At 38.8% G+C, this 25,190-nt stretch overlaps 1 protein-coding gene across 1 annotated transcript in view; it reads left to right on the top strand.

Moving 5' to 3' along the window:
* The window catches only part of SLC49A4 (solute carrier family 49 member 4), an 82,693-nt gene that overhangs the window by 4,738 nt on the left and 52,765 nt on the right, over nucleotides 1–25,190 (top strand). The window contains exons 2-3 of the mRNA XM_012476221.2: nucleotides 3,315–3,408; nucleotides 23,079–23,344. Coding sequence (XP_012331644.1) covers nucleotides 3,315–3,408; nucleotides 23,079–23,344 — 360 coding nt within the window. The remainder of the gene's footprint in view (nucleotides 1–3,314; nucleotides 3,409–23,078; nucleotides 23,345–25,190) is intronic.

The following is a 25,190-nucleotide window of genomic DNA, read 5'->3' as shown; positions in this document are numbered from 1 at the left end:
ACAATTATGGAGTTCAGGGGAGAGGCCTGTGCAGTATGTTTGGGAGTTGTCAGCCTGCAATCGTATTTGAAGTCATGGGGTTGGTTCAAGCTCATTCTTGTTGGTATAAAACAAGGAAAATATAAAAATTGTCGTGGGGCTAGTTGAGATCATCTCTGGAGAAGGGTGGAGCTTTCCAGGAGTAGAGGACTGAGCCTTGGGGCATTCCAACATTTAGAGATTGGGGAGATAAAGAACCAGCTAGGGAGGACTGAGAATAGAGCACTGGATTTAGCAACATGGAGATCTTTTGGTGTCCTCTAAAAGAATCATCTCCCTTGAATGATGTGGTGAGCTCAAAATAAAATGCAAGGAGAGGAATCAAAGACAGTGAGTGTGGACATTTCTTTCAAGAATTATGACATAAAGGGCAGCAGAGAAATGGGCAGTAGCCAGAGAGAATGTGGCTGCTAATGAGGTTTAGGTTTTGTTCTGATTTTTTTTTTTTTCTTTTTTCAGTAAGAGGTATTGAAGCATATGTATGTAATGCAGTATCCTAACAATTCCATAAAAAGGGGGAAATTGATGATGCTGGAGGGCAAGGGAAGAACTGCTATAGCCATGTAGGCAAGATGGGATGCAGTCCTCTGTGAACTCGGAACAAGAGCTCACTCGTCACCAAGGGGATGGCCGAAGCCATTCATGAGGATCTGTCCCTATGATCCAAACACCTCCTACCAGGCCCCACCTCCAACATTGGGGATTACATTTCAACATGAGACCTGAGTGGGAACGAATACCCAAGCCATGTTAGGCTATTCTCCTGAGGTCCTCATAACTCCTCTCCCTTGATGAGTTGATATCTTTTTGATTACATGGAATTTTAGAGTGATGGCTTGTCAAGATGTGAGTGACATGAAGAAAGCATTTTATTCAAGATTGTTAACTGGGATAGATTAAACAACACTTGGCAACAATTAAAACTACACAAGAAAGTCACCACACTGTACTTGTGAGGTTGCTTTATTTTTCATTTTTGTATTTTTGTGGAGATGGGGGTCTCACTGTGTTACCCAGGCTAGTCTCAAACTCCTGGCTTCACGGGCTTCTCCCACCTTGGCCTCCCAAAGTGTTAGGATTATAGGCATGAACCATGGCACCTGGCCAGAGATTGCTTTAATAAGCAGTTTTTCACAACTTCTTTACTCTTAAAAGTTTTTATTAGCTGTTATATTGTCAAAAATTTGATTAAAAAAATATAACTGAGTAAAGCATGGTAGCCTTCAGCAGTAACAATAGGAAGCCTGGTTATTGGACCATATGGCCATAAACAGTGCCTCACTACTTGCTTGGTGTTTGTTTACCTTAATTACAAACAAACTCCTTAGAAAAAAATAAATATCATGGAGAATGTAAGCCTTATGGTCCCCAACCTATAAAAATTAAATTCAGTGTCTTGTAGGGTACCCAGTATATCCTTAGAAGAGCAACATTTTGTGATTTTAGGATATTTATGACCATGTATGTACTTTTCATTAATTGCACTCTGTTTCCTATGGCTATAATGTGATTTTAAAGTCTGTATTCTGTTAGTAGAAGCAGTAAATGAGCAGTATATATGCATTACTTGTTACCAAGAAGCACAGTTCCCTATGGTATTCCTTCTGCCAAATTGTATTAATCATATTCAGATTATATAAAAATATTATAAAGTAATTCAGTTCATATCACAAATTATCCTTAACGTAGCGTGTGTGCCTGATCTGGATCTCAAGTTTATTTTCTTTGCTGTGTTTGATCTGCATAATTATAGTCTTGTTGACTTTCAATTTCCTTTAAGTAGAGTAGCTCTTTGAAAACCAAACATTTAACCATGTACCCCCTGCCAAAAGAGTGACAGAGAGAAAGCCCTGGAAAAAAGAAATATTACATTAATCAGTTTAAGTCTATTGTCTGTGTGAAGTGGTTTCAAGGTGATGTTGGATTTGGGAGAAATTTGAAGCAATGTGGCCACCTTTGCCGTAGACTTAGTATGAGCCACCTGTGTGATGTGGCTGCCACAAACAGTAAGATATGTTAATTTAGTATTAACAGAGGTGTAGCATTCCAACAATAGGAAGACAGAGTTCTGTTAGATTATTCTGCCATAGCTAGAATATTGTGTCTATTTCTGCTTATCTTTTTATATTTGTATATTTTGCCCTCTGTGTGACCAACCACAGATAGCTTGTTCCCCTTTTATTCCAAATACAATAATTATTTTGTTGTATTTTGTTCCAAATAAATACAACAAATAATTCTAAATGAATACAACAATTAATTCTAAATAAATAAATACAACAAATAATTGTCGTATTTGGAATAAAAGGGGGAGAAAACTAACTGATCCACATTGTCTTCTAAAGTCATAAGCCATGATTTTTTTTAACATTATTAAGCATTATTCTATAATGAAAACCATCAGATAAATCAAGAAAAAATAGAGATTGTGATTATATTAATAATCAGAGACTTCTAAAGGACCACTTCCTATGACCCTTTAACAAGTATTAGCTTGTTCTGCTTATGATAAAATATGTAGTTCCCTGGTTGTCATTTTTGAGAAAACTTAAAGCAATCATCTATCCCCTTAAAATGCTTTTTAGGGACAGTTAAGAGTTTGTTTAAATAAGCAGCTTACATTACATTTTTCCGTTAGAGATCTAAAATTAAAATATCTAGTCTTTTAAAATTATTTTCTGTATTTTAAGTATTATATCTGAACGGTACATTTTAGACATTCCTCTTGAAAAATTAGAGCTAATGAACTAATAGAACTTCTTCCTCTATCTTTGATATGAACATTCCTATTTCGTTGTTGTTGTCGTTTTTTTTGGAGACAGAGTCTTACTCTGTTCTCCAGGCTGGAGTGAAGTGGTGTTATTTCAGCTCACTGTAGCCTCCACCTCCCAGGTTTAAGCAATTCTCATGCCTCAGTCTCCCAAATAGCTGGGATTATAGGTGTATGCCACCACACATGGCTAATTTTTGTATTTTTAGTAGAGACAGAGTTTTACCACGTTGCCCAGGCTGGTCTCAAACTCCTGAGCTCAGGTGATCCATCCACCTCAGCCTTCCAAAGTGCAAGGATTACAGGTGTGAGCCACCATGTTCAGCCCATCATTTCATTTTCAGCATGTAGAATTGGTTGGATTTTATTCCATTTTTAAAGTTGTAGAGAAAAGCCATAATATTAGCATATAATGTCAGTATGATTCACTAAAAATAATCTTTATTTTTAACATTGGGCTTAAGAGAAAATAGAAAATAATTTTAATGTTTTTGTTTCATTTTAGGTCTCCGAATAACTGTGCTCCTGACATCCTTCCTTATGGTTTTGGGAACTGGTCTAAGATGCATACCTATATCAGACTTAATGCTTAAAAGAAGGTAAATCCTGTAAATAACATTTTCCCCTGATTTTTCATTTTATTATGTGTATAAATTTTTAAGAAGATCAGTAAAGGGTCATATTTATAGAAGCATTTTTTTTGACGCTATATGATGATTAATTTAATTGACATTTATTAGTTGTCATATGGAGGACACTATACTGGTTGTTGTGGAAATAAAAAGAGCAAGTTAATCTTCATATTATCGAGGAACAATAATCATGAGAAAATAATAGTATAACATGCCATATATAAGTATAATAATATAACATACTATTTATATAATAATGTAGTTAATGCTACAGAAGAAATACAAAATTGCCCCAAGAGACTAGGAAAAGGTTCGGCTGAGGGTATCAAAAAGAGGAGTTCGTAAAGGAGGTGGTAATTAAACTAGGCATTGAATGATGAGTAGAATGTTGTTAACTATAGTCAGGGGAAGGGTATTGCAGGATGGGGGAATAGCAAGAATGAAGCCATGGAGTGGGGTAAGCATAGGCCTTTTCTGGGTTGGGTAGGTAGTCTTATTTGTATATAGTAGCCTTTCTGCAACTGGGACCATGGATTTATTCTTAGGGAGTGTAAGGTATATGAAGGTTTTACATTTCGTTTTTATATTGGTTATGATACAGTATTATTTTACCAGTAATAATCTGCAAAAAAATGTTTTTTTGTTGATCAAGATGTCAGTTTCTCAAATTAGTGTTTCTCAGACTGGGATCCTTGGATGTGACCTTGAGAGTCATTGAGAAATTTTTTCCCCTTCAGAAGAACCCATAAATTCCTCAAGTTTGAGAGATACTGGTCTACAGATGAAGGTGTAAGAATGGGATATAAAGTGATGAGGTTAGAAGTGGTATTTTGATTCTGAAGGATCTTGATGCCATCCTCTATTATTAACAGTGTACTTTCCTCACTGGATAGTAGGAAGCCCCTTAGGCTCTTAATCAGAGGAACAGTAGTATTAGACCTGTGTTAGGTTCACTATGGACTGAGATATGTAGAATTGATTATAAGGGGTAGAGACTGCTGGTAGAAGACCAGGAAAGATACAGTGGGGCCCCAAGCTGGAGTCATTCTTTTGTTTGTTCGTTTATTAGATCATTCATTCATTTAACAGAATTCACTGAGCTTCTATGTGCCAAGCTCTGTTGTGGGCATTGGGAATATGGTAGAGGACAAAGCAGATAAAAATTACCACCTTGTAGTTTCATTCCAGTCAGGGAGACTGGTAATAAACTAGATAAATAAATAAAATATACAATATGTGCAGGGAGGGTAAAACAAAATAGGAAAAGGAGAGGGAAGGATGGTGAGATTTTCAGAAAGAAAAACTTTATTGGGAAGATAACCATTTTGGGATAAAAACCTGACAGAAGTAACGGATGGTGCAATATCTAGGAATCAAGCATTATATGCAGAGAGAACCGCAAGTGTTCAGGGCAGAAGGGGGACAGGTATGCCTGGCAGGGAGGCCGGTGTGGCATGGGAAGAGTAGTAGCAAATGAGGTCAGAGCAGTTATGGGGTGGTAGTGGGAGCGTGGGACCAGATTTTTTAAGACGACATCAGCTCCTCAGCTTTTTCTCAGCTGGAAACCATTGGAGGTTTTGAGCTGAGAGTGCCATGGTGCTAGGCTGTTCCACTGAGAATGGACTGAAGCTTGAGGTCATGGGCATAAGTAGGGAAAGTTGAAAACTAGTACAATAAACCAGGTGAGAGATGATGGTGGCTTAGACCATAGTGGTGGCAGTGGGAGTGGTGAGAAGGGGTCATATTCTGATTATATTCTTGTCCATTTGCTGACGGATCAGATGTGGGGAGTAAGAGAAAGGAGTCCAGAACGATTCCATGCTGTGGGAAGTTGGGGGAGTGGAAAGGATGGCACAGACCTGAGCGGGAATGTGAGAAAAAGAGATGGGAGGTGATACACTGGAGATTTTTACTTGAGGGACTCTGAAATTGTTGATTCCATTAACAGATGGGGAACATAGAAGTGGGGGAGAGTAGATTTTGAGGACAAGATGTTGACTTTCTTTTGGAACAGAATTTTTCAGTTTCAAAATAAATGTTCAGTTGTGAATTTTCAAAATGCATTCTCATTTTAGAAAATTCAAGGTACAAGGGCTCATATTTTAAAAGGGAAATAGGACAATCATCTAGGTTCCTATGGAAAGCTAGTCATAATTTTCCATCCTTCCAAGGTAAATTTTAACACAAATCTCATTATTGTGTTTGAGATGCTCTTAATTTTTGGAACACCCAGAGGTGTATTTTTTCAAGCATCCATAGATTTTTAAGTACAGATTTTCATATAAGCTTAAAATCAACACTGCTTTCTATTAATGCCTATTAAGGCCAGGTGCAGTGGCTTACATCTGTAATCCCAGCACTTTGGGACGCAGAGGCAGGTGGATCTCTTGAGGCCAGGAGTTTGAGACCAGCCTGGGCAACATTGCAAGACCCCATCTTAAAAAAAAAAAGCCTATTAATATTTTTGCTAGCCTTTCTTCTGTTTTGGGCCATCCATACTATTACTTGTCTCCAGTCTCATATCCCTTTATATCCTTTCCAGATATAAAATTCTGGGAATCATTCTTAAAAAGAATGTATAACTTGAATTTTCAATCTTATTCATTCATCTATAAGGAATATAGAAGAATTAACCCCTTGAAATAAGACTTCATTTTGTGGTCTTTAAGCATTTCTTTTAAGCAGTATTATTAACAATGCATGATGCAGCTGTTAAAATGAAAATGCTGCAATTGGAACATGTATTTTCAACAAATTGGGTCTATAGATCATTGCTTTTAAGCTTCAGTCTCCATCTGACATTCCAGGGAAGACCAGTGTTGAAACAAGCATTTAGAAGTCTGTGTTTTTGTGGCCTTGTTTCACTCGGAGCTTTTTGAGCTTCTGACCCAGTCTTTTGGAATGGTTCCCCTGCACCTTTGACTTTCTGTATCTTAACTCCTTTAAGTATCAAGACACAAGAATAGCAACATTCTGACAAGTTCTTCCTAATGGTGTTCTACTTCTGTATAATGTCAGTATTTCTTCTATCTGCATAGTACTGATGAAAATTCAGGAAAAAAATTATTTTGCCACATTTCTCTTATAACAGGTAAGTGAGAAACTTGGAATAACAAACTATAAAGCATTTTTTCCTTTATGATCTGGAAGGAAATAATACAAAAAAATTGTAAATGGCATCACTCTATTACAATGAGCACTATTACTCTAGTGTGAAATATTATTATGTTGCATTCCCAGTAAACAACTTAAGGACTTCTGGAGGGTGAACTTGTAGTAAGTTTTATCTACTCTTAATAGATAGTGATTCCCATAACACATGCCATATATATTTTTAAATTTTATTTTAAACTCCGGGATGCATGTGTAGGATGTGCAAGTTTATTACATAGGTAAACATGTGCCAGCACATGCCATATTATCTTTCAATTCAGTGTAATTTTCATTAATATTAATAATACTTGATGTTTACTAACATATTAAATAGTTTGGTTTTAGTAAACATAGATTTTCTAGAAATATACTCCATTGTGAAATTCTTTGCAGCTGGCAGGATTATGTTTAAAATGACCCTAACAGAAAAGATGAATTGTTTAGTGAATGATTTTGTGACAGCTGCTTAGCTATCTGAAAAAATAGGAAGAAGAACCTAGATTCCTGCCTTACCACTTAAATAAACCCCAGTTGGATCAAAGACTTACATGTAAATAAGAAATCATAAAAACACTAGAACATAACTGTTTTAAAGAATCTGAGGGCAGAGAGAGGAACTTCCAACTAAGACACAAATCCCAGAAGCTATAAAAGAAAGCCTTAATACATTTGACTATGTAAAGATTTAGATTATCTTTATGACTGAATATACTATATAATCAACTCAAAAGATAAGTTAACTGGGAAATATTTGCAACAATAAGACACATGAGTAATTCCTTAGTTCTTTGAAATCAATAAGAAAAATAGCAACTCAGTAGGAAAATAGATAATGGGTATGAGCAAGCAATTGCAGAAGTTGAAATATAAATGGCATGAACTCAAGAGAAGTTCAAAAGAGTTCTTTCTTGAGAACTTGAGAGAACTCAAGAGAATATTCAACTTTCATTGTAATTAAATGATTGAAAATTAAAATAGCAGACAGATGTCTGTTTACTGGCAAAGATGAAAAAAAATTGATAATGTGCTGTGCCTGAGATGTGGGGAAAAGCAGGCACTGCAGATATGTAAGCAGTTTGGGGCATCCTATTTGGAGGACACTTTGGCAATATTTACCAGATCCAAATATACATGTCCTTTAACCTACACCTATATTTGCACTTATAGAAAATTAGCCCACGTATAAAACTGTATCAGTTTGCAAGAATTACCATGTTTGTGCAGCTTTGCTTGTAGTAGCAGAAGGCTGGATGTAACCTGGATGCCTTCGGCAGAGGACTGATTATGATGGAGTATATCATGGAATAATATTGCACTGAAAAGGAAGTAAAAGCCATAACTGTTAATATGGAAATATCTCCAAAATACATTGTTGAGTTAAAAGGCAAACTTTAGAATATTACGTTCTTACTTAGAAAAAAAATGAGAGGGTTATCATTGGTTGTTTCTGGGGAGAGCATCTGAGGAATAGAATTCTGAGGTGGAAAGGACATTTATTTTTTATTTTTTATTGTTTACTACTTTTGGTAATATTTTTACCATGTGCATGTATTACCTTTTGTTTTAGGTACACACTCTCACTCTATTGCCCAGGCTGGAGTGTGGTGGTGTGATCATAGCTTACTGTAGCCTCAAACTCTTAGGCTCAAGGGATCCTCCTGCCTCAGCCTCCTAAGTAGCTAGGACTACAGGCATGTGCCATCACACCTGGCTAGTTTTTAAATTTTTTGTAGAGACAGAGTCCCACTATTTTGCCAGGTTGGTCTCAAACTCTGGGCTCAAGTAATCCCCACACCTCAGCTTTCCCAAGTGCTGGGATTACAGGTGTGAGCCACCGCACCCAGCCTATATTACCTTTTTTACTGAAAGCCCTAGTTAAGTAAAACTAAAATTACCACCTCAGAGCTTTAATAATAAGAAAAGGAAAGACAGGAAAGGGTTTTATATAAATTTCCCCAGTATAGGAATGTAAATCTTTTGATGTAAAAATGAGCAATTGGTAGATTTAAGAACTAAGACTCCTCGGTAAAGTACAGAAGATTCCATTTCCCCTGTATCAGTGTCTTCTAAAATATAATTCACAGACTACCTGCTTATTAAAGTACAGATCACTGGGCTCCAACCAAGTCCTACTGAGTTAGGCTCTTGAGTGAACCCTGAGAATGAGCAGTTTTGACAAGCTCTTTTAGTTACTTATACTCATTTAAATTTGAGAACTACTTCCCTAGGTACACAGCATCTTTACTTTAAATAGTAATTGATTAAACTAATAGCTTTGTGCTTGTCCATTCTACAGTATAATCACGTAATATATTTAATGACTTACTTTAAGCAGATTAAGGATTAGACTCTATTTAATAAATCTGTTAGCCTTAATTTGATTCTTAAAGCAACTCAAGGCAAGTAAAACTCTTATCACTGTATTTCTGCATGGTGGTCAGATGGGTTTCAGATAAGAAAGATTGGTAAGAAAAGATAACGGAGTCATGATAAGCATTTAACAGGGAAAAAAAGGTGGTAAAAAGATGTGTAAAGGCCGGGCATGGTGGCTCACGCCTGTAATCCCAGCACTTTGAGGGGCCAAGGCGGGCAGATTACTTGAGGTCAGGAGTTTGAGACCAGCATGACCAGCATAGTGAAACCCAGTCTCTACTAAAAATACAAAAATTAGCTGGTCATAGTGACGCATTCCTGTAATCCCAGCTACTCAGGAGGCTGAGGCAGGAGTATTTCTTGAACCCCAGGAAGTGGAGGTTGCAGTGAGCTGAGATTGCACCACTGTACTCTAGCCTGGGTGACAGAGTGAGACTCCGTCAATTTAACATATGTGGATTTAACATATAATAAAAAACATAAACCAGTAGATTATTTGAAAAATCATATTTTATTGAAGTTTATCTAATATGTGTTTTTGCAAATTCACTACATATTAGTTAAAAACAAATTGAATCCTTGCTTTGCACCATGCATTAAAACATATTCCTGATGGATTGGAGAGTTGTGTATTTAAAGTGAAACAGAATAAAGGAAAATGAATCTTAACCCTAAAGACATTGCTTTATTCCCCAAGCATAAAAACAATGAAAACGGTGGCTCACACCTGTAATCCCAGCAGTTTAGGAGGCCAAAGCAGGTGGATCATTTGAGGCCAAGAGTTCGAGACCAGCATGGCCAACGTGGTAAAACCCTGTCTCTAATAAAAATACAAAGATTACCCAGGCATGGTGCATGCCTGTAATCCCAACTATTTGGGAGGCTGAGGCATGAGAATTGCTCGAACAGTGCACCAAGATTGCGCCACAGCACTCCAGCCTGAGTCACAGAGCGAGTCTGTCTCAAAAACAAAAACACAAATCACAAAGGGAAAGATTTGTGATTTGGGTTTTGATGTTAGAGTTAAGCTAACATTTTGACAACATTTTGAGCTTTATGCTTCAAAACAAATCATAAAATTAAAATGCAAACTGGGAGAAATAGGTGTTGCAAATATAATAGATAACTTAAAGTAACATGAGCATTTTTGAAAATTGAACAGAAAAATGGACATAGTAGACATGGCTAACAGTTTTGTTGATTCTCAGATTTCGTTATTTAAATTTATAATTCAGCAGTCAACATTTATTGATACTCTATGTATATGTATCAGCAAAGTACAGACTGAGCTTTGTAACTAAGAAACCAAAAATTTTGAGGCCCAATAAGGTAGAAGTTTATTTTTCTCTCAAGAAACAATCTAAAACAAGCTTGTCCAATCTGCAGCATGCATGAGGCCCAGGATGGCTCTGAATTTGTAAACTTTCTTAAAACATTATGAGATTTGTGTGTGTGTGTGGTTTGTTTTTTTTTTTAAGCTCATCAACTGTCATTAGTGTTAATATATTTTATGTGTGGCCCAAAACAGTTCTTTCAGTGTGTTCCAGGGAATTAAAAAATCGGACACCCTTGGTCTAAAAGATAGTGGGCTCTTCAAAGGAAGTAGGCAGCTTTGTTCTGCAAGGTCCTCCAAGACCTAAGTCCCTTCTCTATTGTTGGCTCCAGCATCTCCTAGGGTGATATTGTTGTCCGTATCATGCTGTCATTCCAGCCCACAAGAGAGGAAGTGTGATATCCAAGGCAGGCGACTGCATCTTTAGGTGATGACTCAAAGGTTGTTTATATCCCTCCCTCCTTTCCTCCCTCCCTCCCTCCCTCCTTCTCTGTCTTCCTTCCTTCCTTCCTTCCTTCTTTCCTTCCTTTCCTTCCTTCCCTTGTCTCTCTCTCTCTTTTCTTTTCTTTCCTTTTTTTTTGAGATGGAGTGTCACTCTCACCCTATCTGAAGTGCGGTGGCATGATCCTGGCTCACTGCAACCTTTGCCTCCCGAGTTCAAGCAGTTCTCCTGCCTTAGCCTCCCAAGTAGCTGGGATTTTTAGTAGAGACGGGGTTTCATTATGTGGGCCAGGCTGGTCTCGAACTCCTGGCCTCAAGTAATCTGTGCACCTCGGCCTCCCCAAAGTACTGGGATTACAGACGTGGGCCACCACGCCCGGCCTGTTTGTGTCATTTCTAGCCATATCTCATTGGTTGCAGATTTAACACTTGGCCACATGGATCTGGAAGAGAGGTTGGAAAAGTAGCTCAGCAGTGATGTATATAGTTAAACTCAAGGATGCCATAACAAAACAAAGAAAGGGAGAATAAACAGGCAGAGACAGTTAGGAGCTCTGCTGTCAGATGCCTCCATGTGTCTATGTACTGCCTTCTTCCCATACAGGGAACGTATTTATCCCTCCTCAATGGAGAAAACTCGAAGTCCTGTCCAATTAGTGCATTCAACTCAAAATCCAGAATCTCTGGACCCTATCAGATCTTTTTTGCTCTCTGAGAGTCATTTCTTTGATTATTGTTTGTGGCTTTTGACTTTGTCCTCTGAAAGGCTCTCTTTTGTCCATTATCCCCAGTGACTACACCCGAAGAGATTGTTGGACATTTCACTTCCTACTTGATGCCGATTTGGGAACCTGAAGATTGCTTTAGGGATCAAGCAGTCTTAAACCCTGGTAGAAGTGTTTTGTAGTATCTTGGCAATATATTCCCTCAAATGCTTAGTAGTCTTTTGGTCTGTTTACATCAGGTACATTCCATGGAAATGTAGCCATGCCAAAATATTTCTCCTTCTGCTTCTGGTTCTTGCATCTGTTGAATCTTCTCTTTCCTTTACCAGCTTGGGTACCCATCCCGGGTTCCCTTAATTTAGTGGTGGCCACATTAATGCCATCTGAAAAAAGTAGGCCTGGTAAGGAAAATAACGCCCTTAACCTAATTTTTTCTGCTATACTGGCTCCGAAGCATGTTTTATTTCCTGCCATTTGGATTCAGAAGCAACCCAAGTCTTCAAATTTCTGGATTCTCATTAAATTTACATTGCGGGCCTCGGACAGAGAAACTCTTTTAGCAGAGCTCTTGTCCCTTCCATCTCTACTTGCAAACAGCTAATTCTTTCTCTCTCTCTTGTGCCATCCTAAACTCAGTAAAGGGCAGGAAACACTGAGTAATGTTCTGATTTTTTTTTTCTAGCCAATTCCAGGTCATCACAAGCAGTGATACTGCTGCGGCCACAGGTCACCGGCCTTTTCTATCTACAGCCTGACCACTAAGTCAGTGCCAATATGTTGTGCCTTTGTGAATGCAGCACCCCAATTCTTGAGCTAATTGCTCAATTAGAGAACAAGTTAAGTTGATATAATGAGGAGATCTCAGAAGAGCATGGCTCAAACAAGACAGTATTTCTTTCTTATTAATAGTCCAAAGTGAGCAAGTGGGCCAGAGCAGGTCGGCAGTTCTGATCTACAAGGTCATCTAGGGACCTGGGTTTCCCCTTTGTTGCCTTCTCCCCAGGGAGATGACCTTGACAGTATAGTCAACAGCCAGTTCATCAGCACAGTAGTCACATTGTACCCCATGGGAAGCAGCAGAGCAGGGAGAACAGTTTTGTCTTCATGGAGGTGAACTTGAGGTTCTCCTACTCTAATCTCATTGGCCTCAACTTAGTAATAACAAGGCCCCAGCTAGCTGTGAGGTAGGCTTTTACTTCTGCAAAACCTTAAGGTGTTCTGTACCTAAAAGGAAAACAGAATGACCCTGGGCAATAGTTAATCATCTCTACCACAGGCGATTTGGCTACCTATTTGGGAGAAAAAGACCATTTTGTATCCTGATGTCACATAATGTATCAAAATAAATTCAAATAAATGAAATGATTAAATATTTAGCTGAGAAACAATATATGGGGGTATTTATCTGATCTCTACATGGGAACGATATATATTTTTTCCAAGCATGAAAGTAAAGGAAAATCATAAAGAGAAAAGCTAATAGATCTGAGGAAGAAGAAGTTAGAGAAATGTTTCGTTGCCTTTTTCAGCAACTGCAGTTGCTGCCTTTGAAGACAGAGGAAGGGGGCCTTGAGCCAAGGAATGCAGGCAGCCACTACAAGCTGGAAAAGGCAAGGAAACGATTCTCTTCTAGAGCCTCTTGAAAAGAACGTAGCCCCGCCAACACCTTGATTTTAGCCCTAGAGTCCCATGTTGAACTTCTGATTATGGAAATTAAGATGATGCATTTGTATTCTCTTTGCCACTAAGTTTGTGGTAATTTGTTATAACAGGAATAGGAAACTAATCACCAAGTTTGTGTGTGTGTGTGTATGTGTGTGTGTGTATTTATTTTGAGACAGGGTCTCATTTTGTTACCCAGGCAGTTGTGGCTCACTGTAGCCTTGACCTCCCGGGCTCAAGCGATCCTCCCACCTGAGCTTCACAAGTACCTGGAACTATAGGCATGTGCCACCACACCCAGCTAATTTTTTTATTTTTTGGTGAGACAGGGTTTCACTATGTTGCTCAGGCTGATCTCAAACTCCTGGGAACAAACGATCCACCTGCTCTGGCCTCCCAAACTGCTGGGATTACAGGTATGCACCATCTCACCCAGTGTGTGTGCATTTTTAAATAGTGATACTTGATGCTGATGAAGCAGACACTGTCAGCTACTACTGATATGGGAATGTAAATTACTGCTAACCCTCCTGAAAAACAGTTTCCGAGTATATTTCATAAGATATAAAGTGTTCATACATTTTAACTTACTCACCCTAAAGAAATAACCTGGAAAGTGGCTCATATTCACATACAAAAATTGGCGTACCAACATTACTAATATTAGCAAAATAAGTTGTTGGAAACTACTATCCAATATTAGGAAAATGGTTAAATGAGATTTTGTCTATCTGTATAATACAGTATGACAAAACCATTAACAATTATAAAGAATAATGAGGCCGGGCGCGGTGGCTCAAGCCTGTAATCCCAGCACTTTGGGAGGCCGAGGCGGGTGGATCACGAGGTCGAGAGATCGAGACCATCCAGGTCAACATTGTGAAACCCCGTCTCTATTAATACAAAAAAATTAGCTGGGCACGGTGGCGCGTGCCTGTAATCCCAGCTACTCAGGAGGCTGAGGCAGGAGAATTGCCTGAACCCAGGAGGCGGAGGTTGCGGTGAGCCGAGATCGCGCCATTGCACTCCAGCCTGGGTAACAAGAGCGAGACTCCGTCTCAAAAAAAAAAAAAAAAAAAAAAAAAAAAAAAAAAAAAAAAAAAAAAAAAAAAAAAAAAAAAAAGAATAATGAAATGAGAAAATGCTTGATAGACTATAAAATGGTTTAGTGAATAAGCTGTATATTCAGTATGATATCTGTGACTGCCTATGTATGATTAAGTATTGATTGAGAGAGTGAGAGAGATGCATTAGGGAAAAAACTGAAAAAAAGATTGGAAAATCAAAATATTAGTAGTGATTATCTGAATTGGGATATTCAGTTTATAGATGATTTTTTTCTTCTTTATGCATTTCTTTTCAAAATTTTCTATGAATATGTATTAATATATACTTTTAAACAAAAAGACAAAATAAAAGTTATATGACAAGAAACAAGGATTAAGACAAAATGAGGGGAGGTAGACATCTCTTAGACCAAGACTAAGGCCATCTTTCCCCTGTGCATTGCAGAGAGATTATTGTATATGGCCTTAATAAAAATCTAGTGAGAAAAACCAGTGGCTCACACTTGTAATCCCAGCACTTTGGGAGGTTGAGGTGGGTGAATTACTTGAGGCCGGGAGTTCAAGAGCAGCCTGACCAACATGGTGAAACCCTGCCTCTACGAAAAATACAAAAATTAGCTGGGCGTGGTGGCATGCGCCTGTAGTCCCAGCTATTTGGGAGGCTGAGGCAGGAGAATAGCTTGAACTCAGGAGACAGAGGTTGCAGTGAGCTGAAATCATGCCATAGCACTCCAGCCTGGGTAACAGAGTGAGTGAGATTCTGTCTCAAAAAAAAAAAAAAAAAAAAAAAAATTCCTGTGAGAGAACAGGTGCGGTGGCTCACTCCTGTAATCCTAGTACTTTGGGAAGTCCAGGCAGGTGGATCACTTGAGGCCAGGAGGACCAGCCTGAGTAACATAGCAAGACCCTGTCTCTACAAAAAATTTAAAAATTAGCCAGGAGTGGTAGTGCGTGCCTGTAGTCCCAGCTACTTGAGAGACTGGGGTGGGAGGATCACTTGAGCCCAGAGGTCGAGGCTGCAGTGAGCTGCCTTCGTGCTACTGCAGTCCAGCCTGGAAGACAGAGCAAGATCCTGCCTCAGAAAAAAAAGAAATTCTGTGAGACAGATAAAGTATCTTTGGAAACATTGAAAAAGAAGAGAATGTGATTTTCCAAAGATCATATGGTTAATAAATTTAGCTAAGTCTAGAAGCTAAGCTCTGTGAAAGCTAATCTAATATTATTTTTACTGTATTTTTTAATGTATTTTCTATAGCTGGTACTTGATAAGTTGTTAAAAGCTTCTTTAGGGCCAAGCCTGTAATACTTGTCTTTATATTCCATTTAGTGCCTAGCTGCAGGTATCTTGACCATAGCAGATACTCAGTAGATATTTTTAATTGAATTATTATTGGCCAAAGTTAATAAAGGATTCAAAAGTAAAATAGATTTTCATGAAAGAAAACTGAGGCTGTGATACCAAAGTTTTTGGAAGGCTCATTACTTTTCCACCACGACCTCTATATTTCTCTTTTCTTATCTTCTTTTTTCTGTAGTTAATTCATAACATCTCTAATCCTTTTTATTGCCCGTCTTTTCTTGGGCTAACTAAAGGAAAACTATTTCCAGCACTTCTGCCATTTTCAACATCAAAAAAATCCTATAAACACATGACTTTTTTTTAACTTTTTTTTTTTTTTTAAAGAATAGACCTAAGAGTTTATTTTGATATAGCATAATTAGGAATTGGGAGAAAATTTCTGAACTATTGACATATTGAGGTTTTGAGGTAAGTATTTTTATGGATTCTAAATTACTTCATATTAAAAATATATAGAATTTAAATTCTGAATACTGGAATTGCACTGAGGAAGTATCTGCCAGATTTCTAAATAGCCAGCTCAAATGTTGTCATCAATGTTAGTCATAATAAACTAGAGGTTTACAGAGTAGGTTCATGCACAGTATAAAAACACTCTGTACTATGTGTCTTTGGATCTAACATTGGGTTTTCTTAACAATCAATAATTTTATTATTATTATTATTTTTCTTGAGACCAAGTTTCACTCTTGTTGCCTAAGCTAGAGTGCAATGGCACCATCTTGGCTCACTGGAACCGCCACCTCCCGGGTTCAAGCGATTCTCCTGCCTCAGCCTCCCAAGTAGCTGGGATTACAGGCATGCGCCACCACACCCAGCTAATTTTGTGCTTTTAGTAGAGATGGGGTTTCACCACGTTGGTTAAGCTGGTCTCAAACTCCTGACCTCAGGTGATCCACCCACCTTGGCCTCTCAAAGTGCTGGGATTACAGGTGTGAGCCACCATGCCTGGCATTTTTTTTTATTATTAGCAGAGAACCTTCTGAATGAGATCTTGTGAGAGAGTAGAGATTTGCGGACTGATGAAATTAGTTATAATTTTGATTTCTAGTTCTGGCTGAGCTCCTCTCAATACTTTTTGGAGAAAAGAAAGTTATAAAATTATAAATGTGATTTTACATGTATATTAACTTTCTGGAAGGGGTTGGGTTATCTAGTTGGGGTCTGACATCACTTCCAACTGTAAACATTTTAATTCTAAACATCATGTTATTTAAGTAGAAATAACTTAGGAATCATAGGTATTTCTTCCAGGATATCAGAAAGCAAAAGATTAGGATACCAGAATATTAAATGTAAGCTAAAATGTCAAGTACATTAGAAGATGTGAACTGTAGATCTTCAGTTTGATCATCAGCTATTGGCATTTGTCTGAAAAGCTATAGTAAATTGAATAATATGAAAAGAAATGCAGCTGTGCACCAGCGCCATTCACTGTGCCCCTGCAGGCCTTGTCCTCTGTGGGCAGGGGCACTAATTGAGGGCAGTGGGACTCTGCAGCATACCTGGGGCTGAGCCTGGCTGGGTCCTCTCCTAGTCCTGCTACAGGCTAGCAGTCTCAGCAGTGCTGATGCTAGTGGGCAGCACCAGGTCTCCCTCCCTCATCTCCACCATCCCTGCTCTGCCAACGCAGAAGTTCTTTATGTAGTCTTGAGAAGTTCCTCTCTGATGTGGTTTGGCTGGGCCGCCACCCAAATCTCATCTTGAACTGTAGTCCCCGTAATCCCCATGTGTTGTGGGAGGGACCTGGTGGGAGGTAATCGAATCATGGGGGTGGTTATCCCCATGCTACTGTTCTTGTGATAGTGACCAAGTCTCATGAGATCTGACGGTTTTATAAAGGGCAGTTCCCCTGAACACACTGTTTTGCCTGCTATCAGGTAAGACATGCCTTTGCTCCTCCTTCACTTTCTGCCATGATTGTGAGGCTTCCCAGCCATGTGGAACTGTGAGTTCATTAAACCTCCTTTTCTTTGTAAATTACCGAGTCTCAGGTATGTCTTTATTAGCAGCATGAGAATGGACTAGTATACCCTCTCTTATCTACTTTTCCACCTGGCTTGTGGGGACAGGATGAGCCAGGCTCGCAGAGACTAGGTAAGATGAAAAAAAGGAAAAAGGAAAAATTCTTGAGAGAAGAGGGAAGAAAAGGGAGTTGGGGTACCCTGGTTTGGGAGGTGGATAGAGAAGCAGGAGGGAGTTAAGGAGTCAGTATGAGGAGATTGGGCTGAAGGAGGAGGCAACACATCTGCTTCCTGACAGGTCTCTCACAGCTTGACCTGCAGAGGTGCAAGAGAAATGCAGTCTGTTAACTGTGAGGATGCACCTGCTTTCATCAGGTGTGTAGTTTCAGGTAAGGAAGCAAGAGTCAGAGCCTTTGAATTAACTAGTCCATTTCCAGACAACTGCCTTTCTGCTCCAGAGCTTATTGCCCAGAAGACAAAACTGCCGCCTCATATTCCTAACTTCTGCCCACCCCTCCCAAGTCCACCGTGTTTGAGAAAGTCATGTCGTGTTGACCTTGCTTTTAAAACACCCTAAAAAATCTTTTTTTTTTTAAGATTTATTTTGAGATTCTTTGTTAGTCCCCTTGTTTTTTATATTACTGAATTTAAACTTGTTAAAATTTATCAACGAGCTGATCTGATGTATGCATTTGGATAACTTTGCGAGGTTTTGGAAATGCAGTTTAGTTGCGTATTTCAGCGACTGCATGTTTTTTCTTTTCAGTTCACTTCGCTAAGCTTATATACCTAATTTTTGTTCCTGCATCTGTTTCTTCTAGAAATAGTCTAAATCTAGACTTCTATTTCCTCCTGAGTTTGACTTCCATGGTTAACACTCCACTGAAATTGCTTCTCCCCTGATCACAAACAACCTCTTCTTTTCTGAATCTGGTGGTTACATTTCAGTTATTATAAACCATCTTTCTGTTTGATGTGATGTTGTTGACCACTCGCTCTTATGTTCGTGGAACTTGTCTCTCCTTAGTTGCCGTGATACCATTCTTTCCTTTTTTTACTTCTTTTCTGCCTTCTAATGGCTCCTTTTCAATCATCTTGCTCAACTCCCATTCCTCTCTATTTTTTTCTCTTTTTTTTGATATGCAGTCTAGCTCTGTCGCCAGCCTGGAGTGAGATGGCGCGATCTCAGCTCACTGCAACCTCTGCCTCCTGGGTTGAAGCAATTCTCCTTCCTCAGCCTCCTGGGCAGCTGGGATTACTAGCAGGCACTGCCACACCCAGCTAATTTGTGTATTTTTAGTAGAGACAGGGTTTCACTGTGTTGGCCAGGATGGTCTCAATCTCCTGACCTCATGATCCACCTGCCTCAGCCTCCCAAAGCACTGGGATTACAGGCGTGAGTCACCATATCCAGCCAGTCCATGCCTCTATTTTTAAAATGTTATTATTCTCTAGTGTTTTTTCCCCAGCCCAATCCACCTTCAACATATATCTCTCAGCTCAGACTGCTTTTCTTAGCTTTTGGCCTGTATTAGCCACATATTGGATGTTTGTACAGAGTTATGGGTACCCTGCTCCCCATTATCCACCCTCTCACTTGGCTGTATCTGTTGTATTAACTTAATGGTTCTCCAGACCATCCATCCTCCACCTCCCTACTATTGTTGCCAATACCACTTTAAACCATGCCGTAGAGTCCCTGTTCTGGACTCCATGCCTGAGAGTCCTGTTCTGGCTTTCTTTCAGCCTTGCCCTTCCATGTGGGGTGAGGATTTCATAGGGCCAATGGGATGGGCACACCCTGCCCCCCACATAGTCATAGCGCATAGTCTTATGCGCTAGCTACAAAAGACCCCAGAAACAAGCCTTGCAACAAGCCTCTTTCCCAGACCTGCTCTTCCACAAGAGTAGGCTGCATCCCTGCTGTATACTTCCTAGGCCTAAGGGATAGCTAAGGGGCAGCTGTTTGGAGGGGATAGATGAAGCTTAGATGGAGTTTGGACCTTCAGCTCCACAGACATGCATGCAGAGTCCCGATATATAGGCCAGGACCAGAGGTCAGAAGAGAAGAAGGAAATGCAGAGACCTCCGTCTGTACTCTTGTCATAGTCAACACAAGCATAGGGCCAGGCCTCATTATTGCCTTCTTTTTCTTTATATTCCTGCTCTAGTGCTGGTAAGCAATGCTTCACCTACTTTTAGGGATTCTTAAGGGCAAGGGCTTCAGCGTTTTAGTTTTACATTCCCATTGGCCTGTCACAGTGCCCACCTAACACATGATGACTACTCAAATTGTTTGTTGAATTAAGTAATAAATGCATAGTTAACATTTTATAATTATTTATTAAAATAAATAATTATTTTATTTCCTTTATTATCATTTTAAAGAGGTTATGGTATATTTATATGATTTTATGTGTTAGGGTCAATATTTTTCCAGAAAAAAATATGTATCTCTAATTTTGCATTCCTATTAAATGGAAAAACTAGACTTAATATATAAAGGATTTTATTTTTAAATATTTTTTACAAATTTATTTCATAAAGTGGGGTTTGTTAATGGTAAGTGATAGAAAATAGTGTCAGGCAAACATGAAAATCTTGATATTACAGGTTACTCTGACATCAACAGTGCTTAAGAACAGTTATATCATATTAGAAACTGCTGAGCCCTGAGGGATGCTAGGATATAAGTGTGAAAAGGAGCAGAACTAAGTTCTGGAAAACTACGAGTGCTGGGAGGAGTGGGACTGGGTTTCCCTGCCAGGTTTCTCATAAATTCAGAGGCTAATTAGTTCTCCTACTGAGCTTATTTATGGAGAGAGAGAGAGAGAGAGAGAGAGAGAGAGAGAGAGAGAGAGAGTGTGTGTGTGTGTGTGTGTGTGTGTGTGTGTGTGTATGTATGTGATGACTTTTATAATGCAAAGGCCTGTAATTATCTGCTGGTGAAACTTTACGTAACCTCGCTCCCCTCCCCTACTGAAAGAGCACAATAAAAACAGGTTTTCAGGGGAATGTCAGACATCCATAGAGCAGCATTATGTGGTGTCTCCCTTGGGCCCCGCTTTAAGGAAAACTTTTTCCTTGTCTGTCTTTCTTTTTCACCAACCACTCGATCACTTTGAGAGATATTAAACCCACGTTGATGTATTGGGAGCTGGTCTCCCCAATAATTATCTAAAATTGGAGTAACTTTAAAACACCATATCAGCTTGTTTTAATTCCTGAGGTGATATTTAACTATGATAACGTATATGCCCTAGTTGGCCTCCGAAGTTCAAGGACCTTGAAACTGAGAACCCATCTGAAGTGTCCTAGTGCTATTCCTTCTCTGGATACTACTTTAACACGTACTGTGTCATAGTGAGAAATGTTCTGGTCTAAGAGTCTATTAAACTGGACTTGGATGGCCCTCAGATTATCTGAAACACATGTTCTCTGACTCTTATGTTTGCTGCTTGGATAATAGTCTATTTGTGATCCCACTGAAAGGTAACAAAGAGTTAAGCTACGGCAATAATTTGAGTTTTCTATTTTAACTCAGGAGTCTGTCCATCTATCCATCTTGCTCTGTCACCCAGGCACGATCTTGGCTCACTGCAACCTCTGCCTCCTAGGCTCAAGCAATTCTTATGCCTCAGCCTCCTGAATAGCTGGGATGACAGGCATGTGCCATCATGCCCAGCTAATTTTTGTGTTTTTAGTAGAGGTGGGGTTTTGTCATGTTGGCCAGGCTGGTCTTGAACTCCTGGCCTCAAGTGATGCACCCACCCCGGCCTCCCAAACTGCTGGGGTTACTGGCGTGAGCCACTGTGCCTGGCCAGGAGTCCTACTTTTTTATCAGTCTTCTTGTTTGTTTGTTTTTCATTACTTCTAACCTTAACATTTTTAGACATAGTAAAGTTTACTCATTCCAAGCCTTCTTCTAGTTGACATGAGTCTAACACCTCATTAAAAGTATTAAATATCAAAGCAGTCACTTTATGAGGCATCACACACTGTCTCATTGTGCCATCACCTATAATGATTAAAACCACTTAATGATGTTCTTGCTGGAACATTTCTGTGATAAAATTGCTGTGGGACAGCTTGGCTTCCACTGGCTTTTGTAGGAGGCAAACAGTTTAAATTGTTTCTGTCATCTAAAAAATAATTCCCCTTACACAGGGAGATTTTTAAATATCTTGAGTTTTTAAAATGTAGTACTATCAATGACACTTGGAGCTATGTTGCCTTCATATAATTTTTCCAGCATTTATGAAGCTATGGGCAACCCTAATTCATATATTTCACTTCCCACTCACTTCTGTTGCTACATTAGGGCCCTTCCTCTCCCATGTGCATGTCTATTTTTCTCCTCTGCATTCAGAAAACTTTTTTTTTCCCTAGCTGGCTTAAGATGGCAGTTAAAAAAAAAAGAGGATGTGAGACACACATAGTGCTTAGAAAGCAAAACAAGCAGAAGAAAAAGATGAGTTCATATCATGAAAATGTCACATGTACTGTTCCTTCCCTTTCCTCTACCTCCAAGGCAAGAAAGCTTGACACATCTCCCTTTCTTGCCTATTCTGTTTTTGGACTTCTGGCCTCTTTTCTACTTCAAGGCTGCTCTTGATTGTGAATGTATATATTGGGGATGGGAGAGCAATGGGAGAAAATGTCAACAAAGAACAAGAGTGCTAAGTAGAATATTGAGAAAAGGTCAATAAGAGAATAAATGGAATGGAAGAAAGAAACTGCTCTTCATTAATCCTTACAATGAAAGTCAGAATCAGAGTATGAGAACTGGAAGGGACTTAGTGATCCTGTCATTACAATACCTGAGCCTCACAGCTGCTCCATAAACACATATTTAGCTTAAACTGATCTCCTCATTTCATGAGAGAAGAAATGGAACCCCACAAAGTTATGTTTTGTTCAGGGCTAGCTCTGAGCTTTGTTGGAGCCCATGCCTTCCAGTTCCTCAACTACTTTTTCTAGTAGAAGGTACTTTAATCAATTTTATGTATTTCCACTACTTTGCAAAGAGTGGGTATGAAATGTTGAGCTCAACTCTAAGGCTGGTAGCACTTAGTAGGTCTGTTAGTGAGTGGCAGTCTAGTAGAAGGAGGATGGATTTTGGAATCAGACCTGTATCTGAACTTCAACTCTACCTGCCAGCACTTGGGCAAGTTTCTTAATCTTTCCAAACCTAGGATTTTTCATCTCAGTAAATGGGGATCATAATAGCTACCACAAAGTGTTGTTACAGCAACTAAATGAAGCAAGGTTCTAAGTACTTACAAGAAGTACTTAGTTTTGATGTGCAGCACAAATCAGAGGCATCAGTAAATATTTGTGAAATGAATAAAGGTAACTGTTACTATGTTTGATCTCCTTCATAGGGAGTCAACATAACTTTTTTAGAAGGTAAATCAACATATCTTTTAGGCATGTCATATTCTCTACAGATATGTATACTTACTGCCACAGTAAAAAACTGCTGTTTGGCTCATTTCTTTTTGTCTTAGAAAATACCTGTTTCAAATACCTCACAGCCTTTTAATTTTTAAATTCCAGATTAATTCATGGAGGACAGATGTTAAATGGATTGGCAGGTCCAACTGTAATGAATGCAGCGCCATTTCTCTCCACGACGTGGTTTTCTGCAGATGAAAGGGCCACAGCCACAGCTATTGCATCAATGCTCAGTTATCTTGGGGGAGCATGTGCATTTTTAGTTGGACCACTTGTTGTTCCAGCTCCCAATGGGACATCACCTCTTCTTACTACAGAGAGCAGCAGGGCGCATATTAAAGATCGCATAGAGGCTGTGTTATATGCAGGTAATTTGAAGTTTATTTTCTTCTTGTTATACTTTGTTTTTTATCTCAATCATCTTCGCTCTACTTTTTATATAACAGATACTTCCATATGAAATACGTAAGAGGACTAATGTACATTTGCATACACTGTGCATTCCTTGCCATATAATATAGATTTGAAACTTACACCCTTCCTAGGAAGTTAAATTTTAAATTTATTATTGCCACATGGAGGGGTATTTCTTAATTTTAGTCTATTCATCTATTTATAGTTAAGCACTGTGTAACACATTTTCTGTGTCCTCTATCAGGATATAAAATGTCATGATTGACAATAGCCATTTGTTAAACATCTATTGTTGATAGATATTAAGCCCATTTTCTCCCTTATGGTTTCTCCATTATTGACTATGTTTTTTACCCTTATTTACCTTGATCATCTACAGTTTATCCTTGTCATTTCCTACTCTCTGTATGTTTAGTCTATTATTCAGGGATACTGACCTTCCTAAAATATTCTCTTTGAATTCTTTTATTTCTTGAGTCAAGCCCTGGTCCACTCTTATAGTATAGTCTCCTACAGATTTCCATAGATACAGCTTCTCTCTCCATATGCCTGCTTATTATTTCCTCTGCATTCAGAAAACTTTTTGCAAGTGTTTACTGTACGCCAAGCACTGTACTAAGCACCAATTGGTAATGTCAATGATGAGACAATTATAATACAAATAAAGATATACAGAGGTTGAGAGACCTAACTTGCCTGGGTTTGGAGGGAAGTTGAGGGGGCAGGAAAAGCTTCAACAAGAATGTAATAATTAAAGTTAAGAATTTTATAGGAGTTCACCAAGTAAACTATAGATTAATACCTCATATGAATATAAACACAAAAGTCCTGAACAAAACACTAGCAAACTGAATCCAGCAACACTAAATGGATGATACACTATGACTAAATGGGATTTATTCCAGTAATGCAAGGTTGGTTTAACATTCGAAACTCAGTTTATATCATGTATCATCAGATAAAAGGGAAGAAAGCATGATCATCTTAATAGATGAACAAAAAGCATTTGACAAGTCTAACACCCTTTCAAGATAGAAACAATCAAAGATCTTGGAATAGATAGGAACACTCTCAACCTAATAAAAAGCATCTATTAAAAACCCACAGGAGGCCTGGCATGGTGGTCCATGCCTGTAATCCCAGCACTGTGGGAGGCTGATGCAGGAGGATCAGTTGAGGCTAGGAGTCTGAGACCAGCCTGGTCAACATAGCAAAACCCCATCCCTACTAAAAATACAAAAAAATTGGCTGGACATGATGGCACATGCCTGCAATCCCAGTTACTTGGAAGGCTGAGGAATGAGAATCATTTAAGTCTGGGAGGCAGAGGTGGTAATGTGAGCCAAGATCACACCACTGCACTCCAGCCTGGGTGACAGAGCGAGACTCTGTCTCAAAAAACAAACAAACAAAAAACCCACAGGTAACATCACATTTAACTTCTAGGGTTATAAACAGGACAAGGGTGTCTGCTTTTCCATGCCTTTTTAACACTGTGCTGGAGGTTCTAGGGAGTATCACTGAACAAGAAAAGCAAAAGATATCCAGATTGTAAAGGAAGTAGTAAAGAACATCCCTGTTGAAAATAACGTGATCTTGAATGTAGAAAATTCTCTGGAATTCACTAAAAAACTATTAGATCTAAAAAAAGAGCTTAACAAAGTTTTATAGTACAAGATTAATATGTAAAAATCAATTATATGTCTATATATTAATAATGAACAATTTTAACATGCAATTTAATTTGCAGTAGCATCAAAAAGAATAAAATGTTTAGGAATAAACTTAACAAATGAAGTA

The sequence above is a fragment of the Aotus nancymaae genome, unplaced genomic scaffold (genome assembly GCF_030222135.1).
Source record: "Aotus nancymaae isolate 86718 unplaced genomic scaffold, 86718_ANA_hifiasm-v0.15.2.pri h1tg000062l, whole genome shotgun sequence".
Classification (NCBI taxonomy): domain Eukaryota; kingdom Metazoa; phylum Chordata; class Mammalia; order Primates; family Aotidae; genus Aotus; species Aotus nancymaae.
The sequence above is the reverse complement of the archived record's forward strand: the minus strand, read 5'-3'. Positions and strand labels throughout refer to the sequence as shown.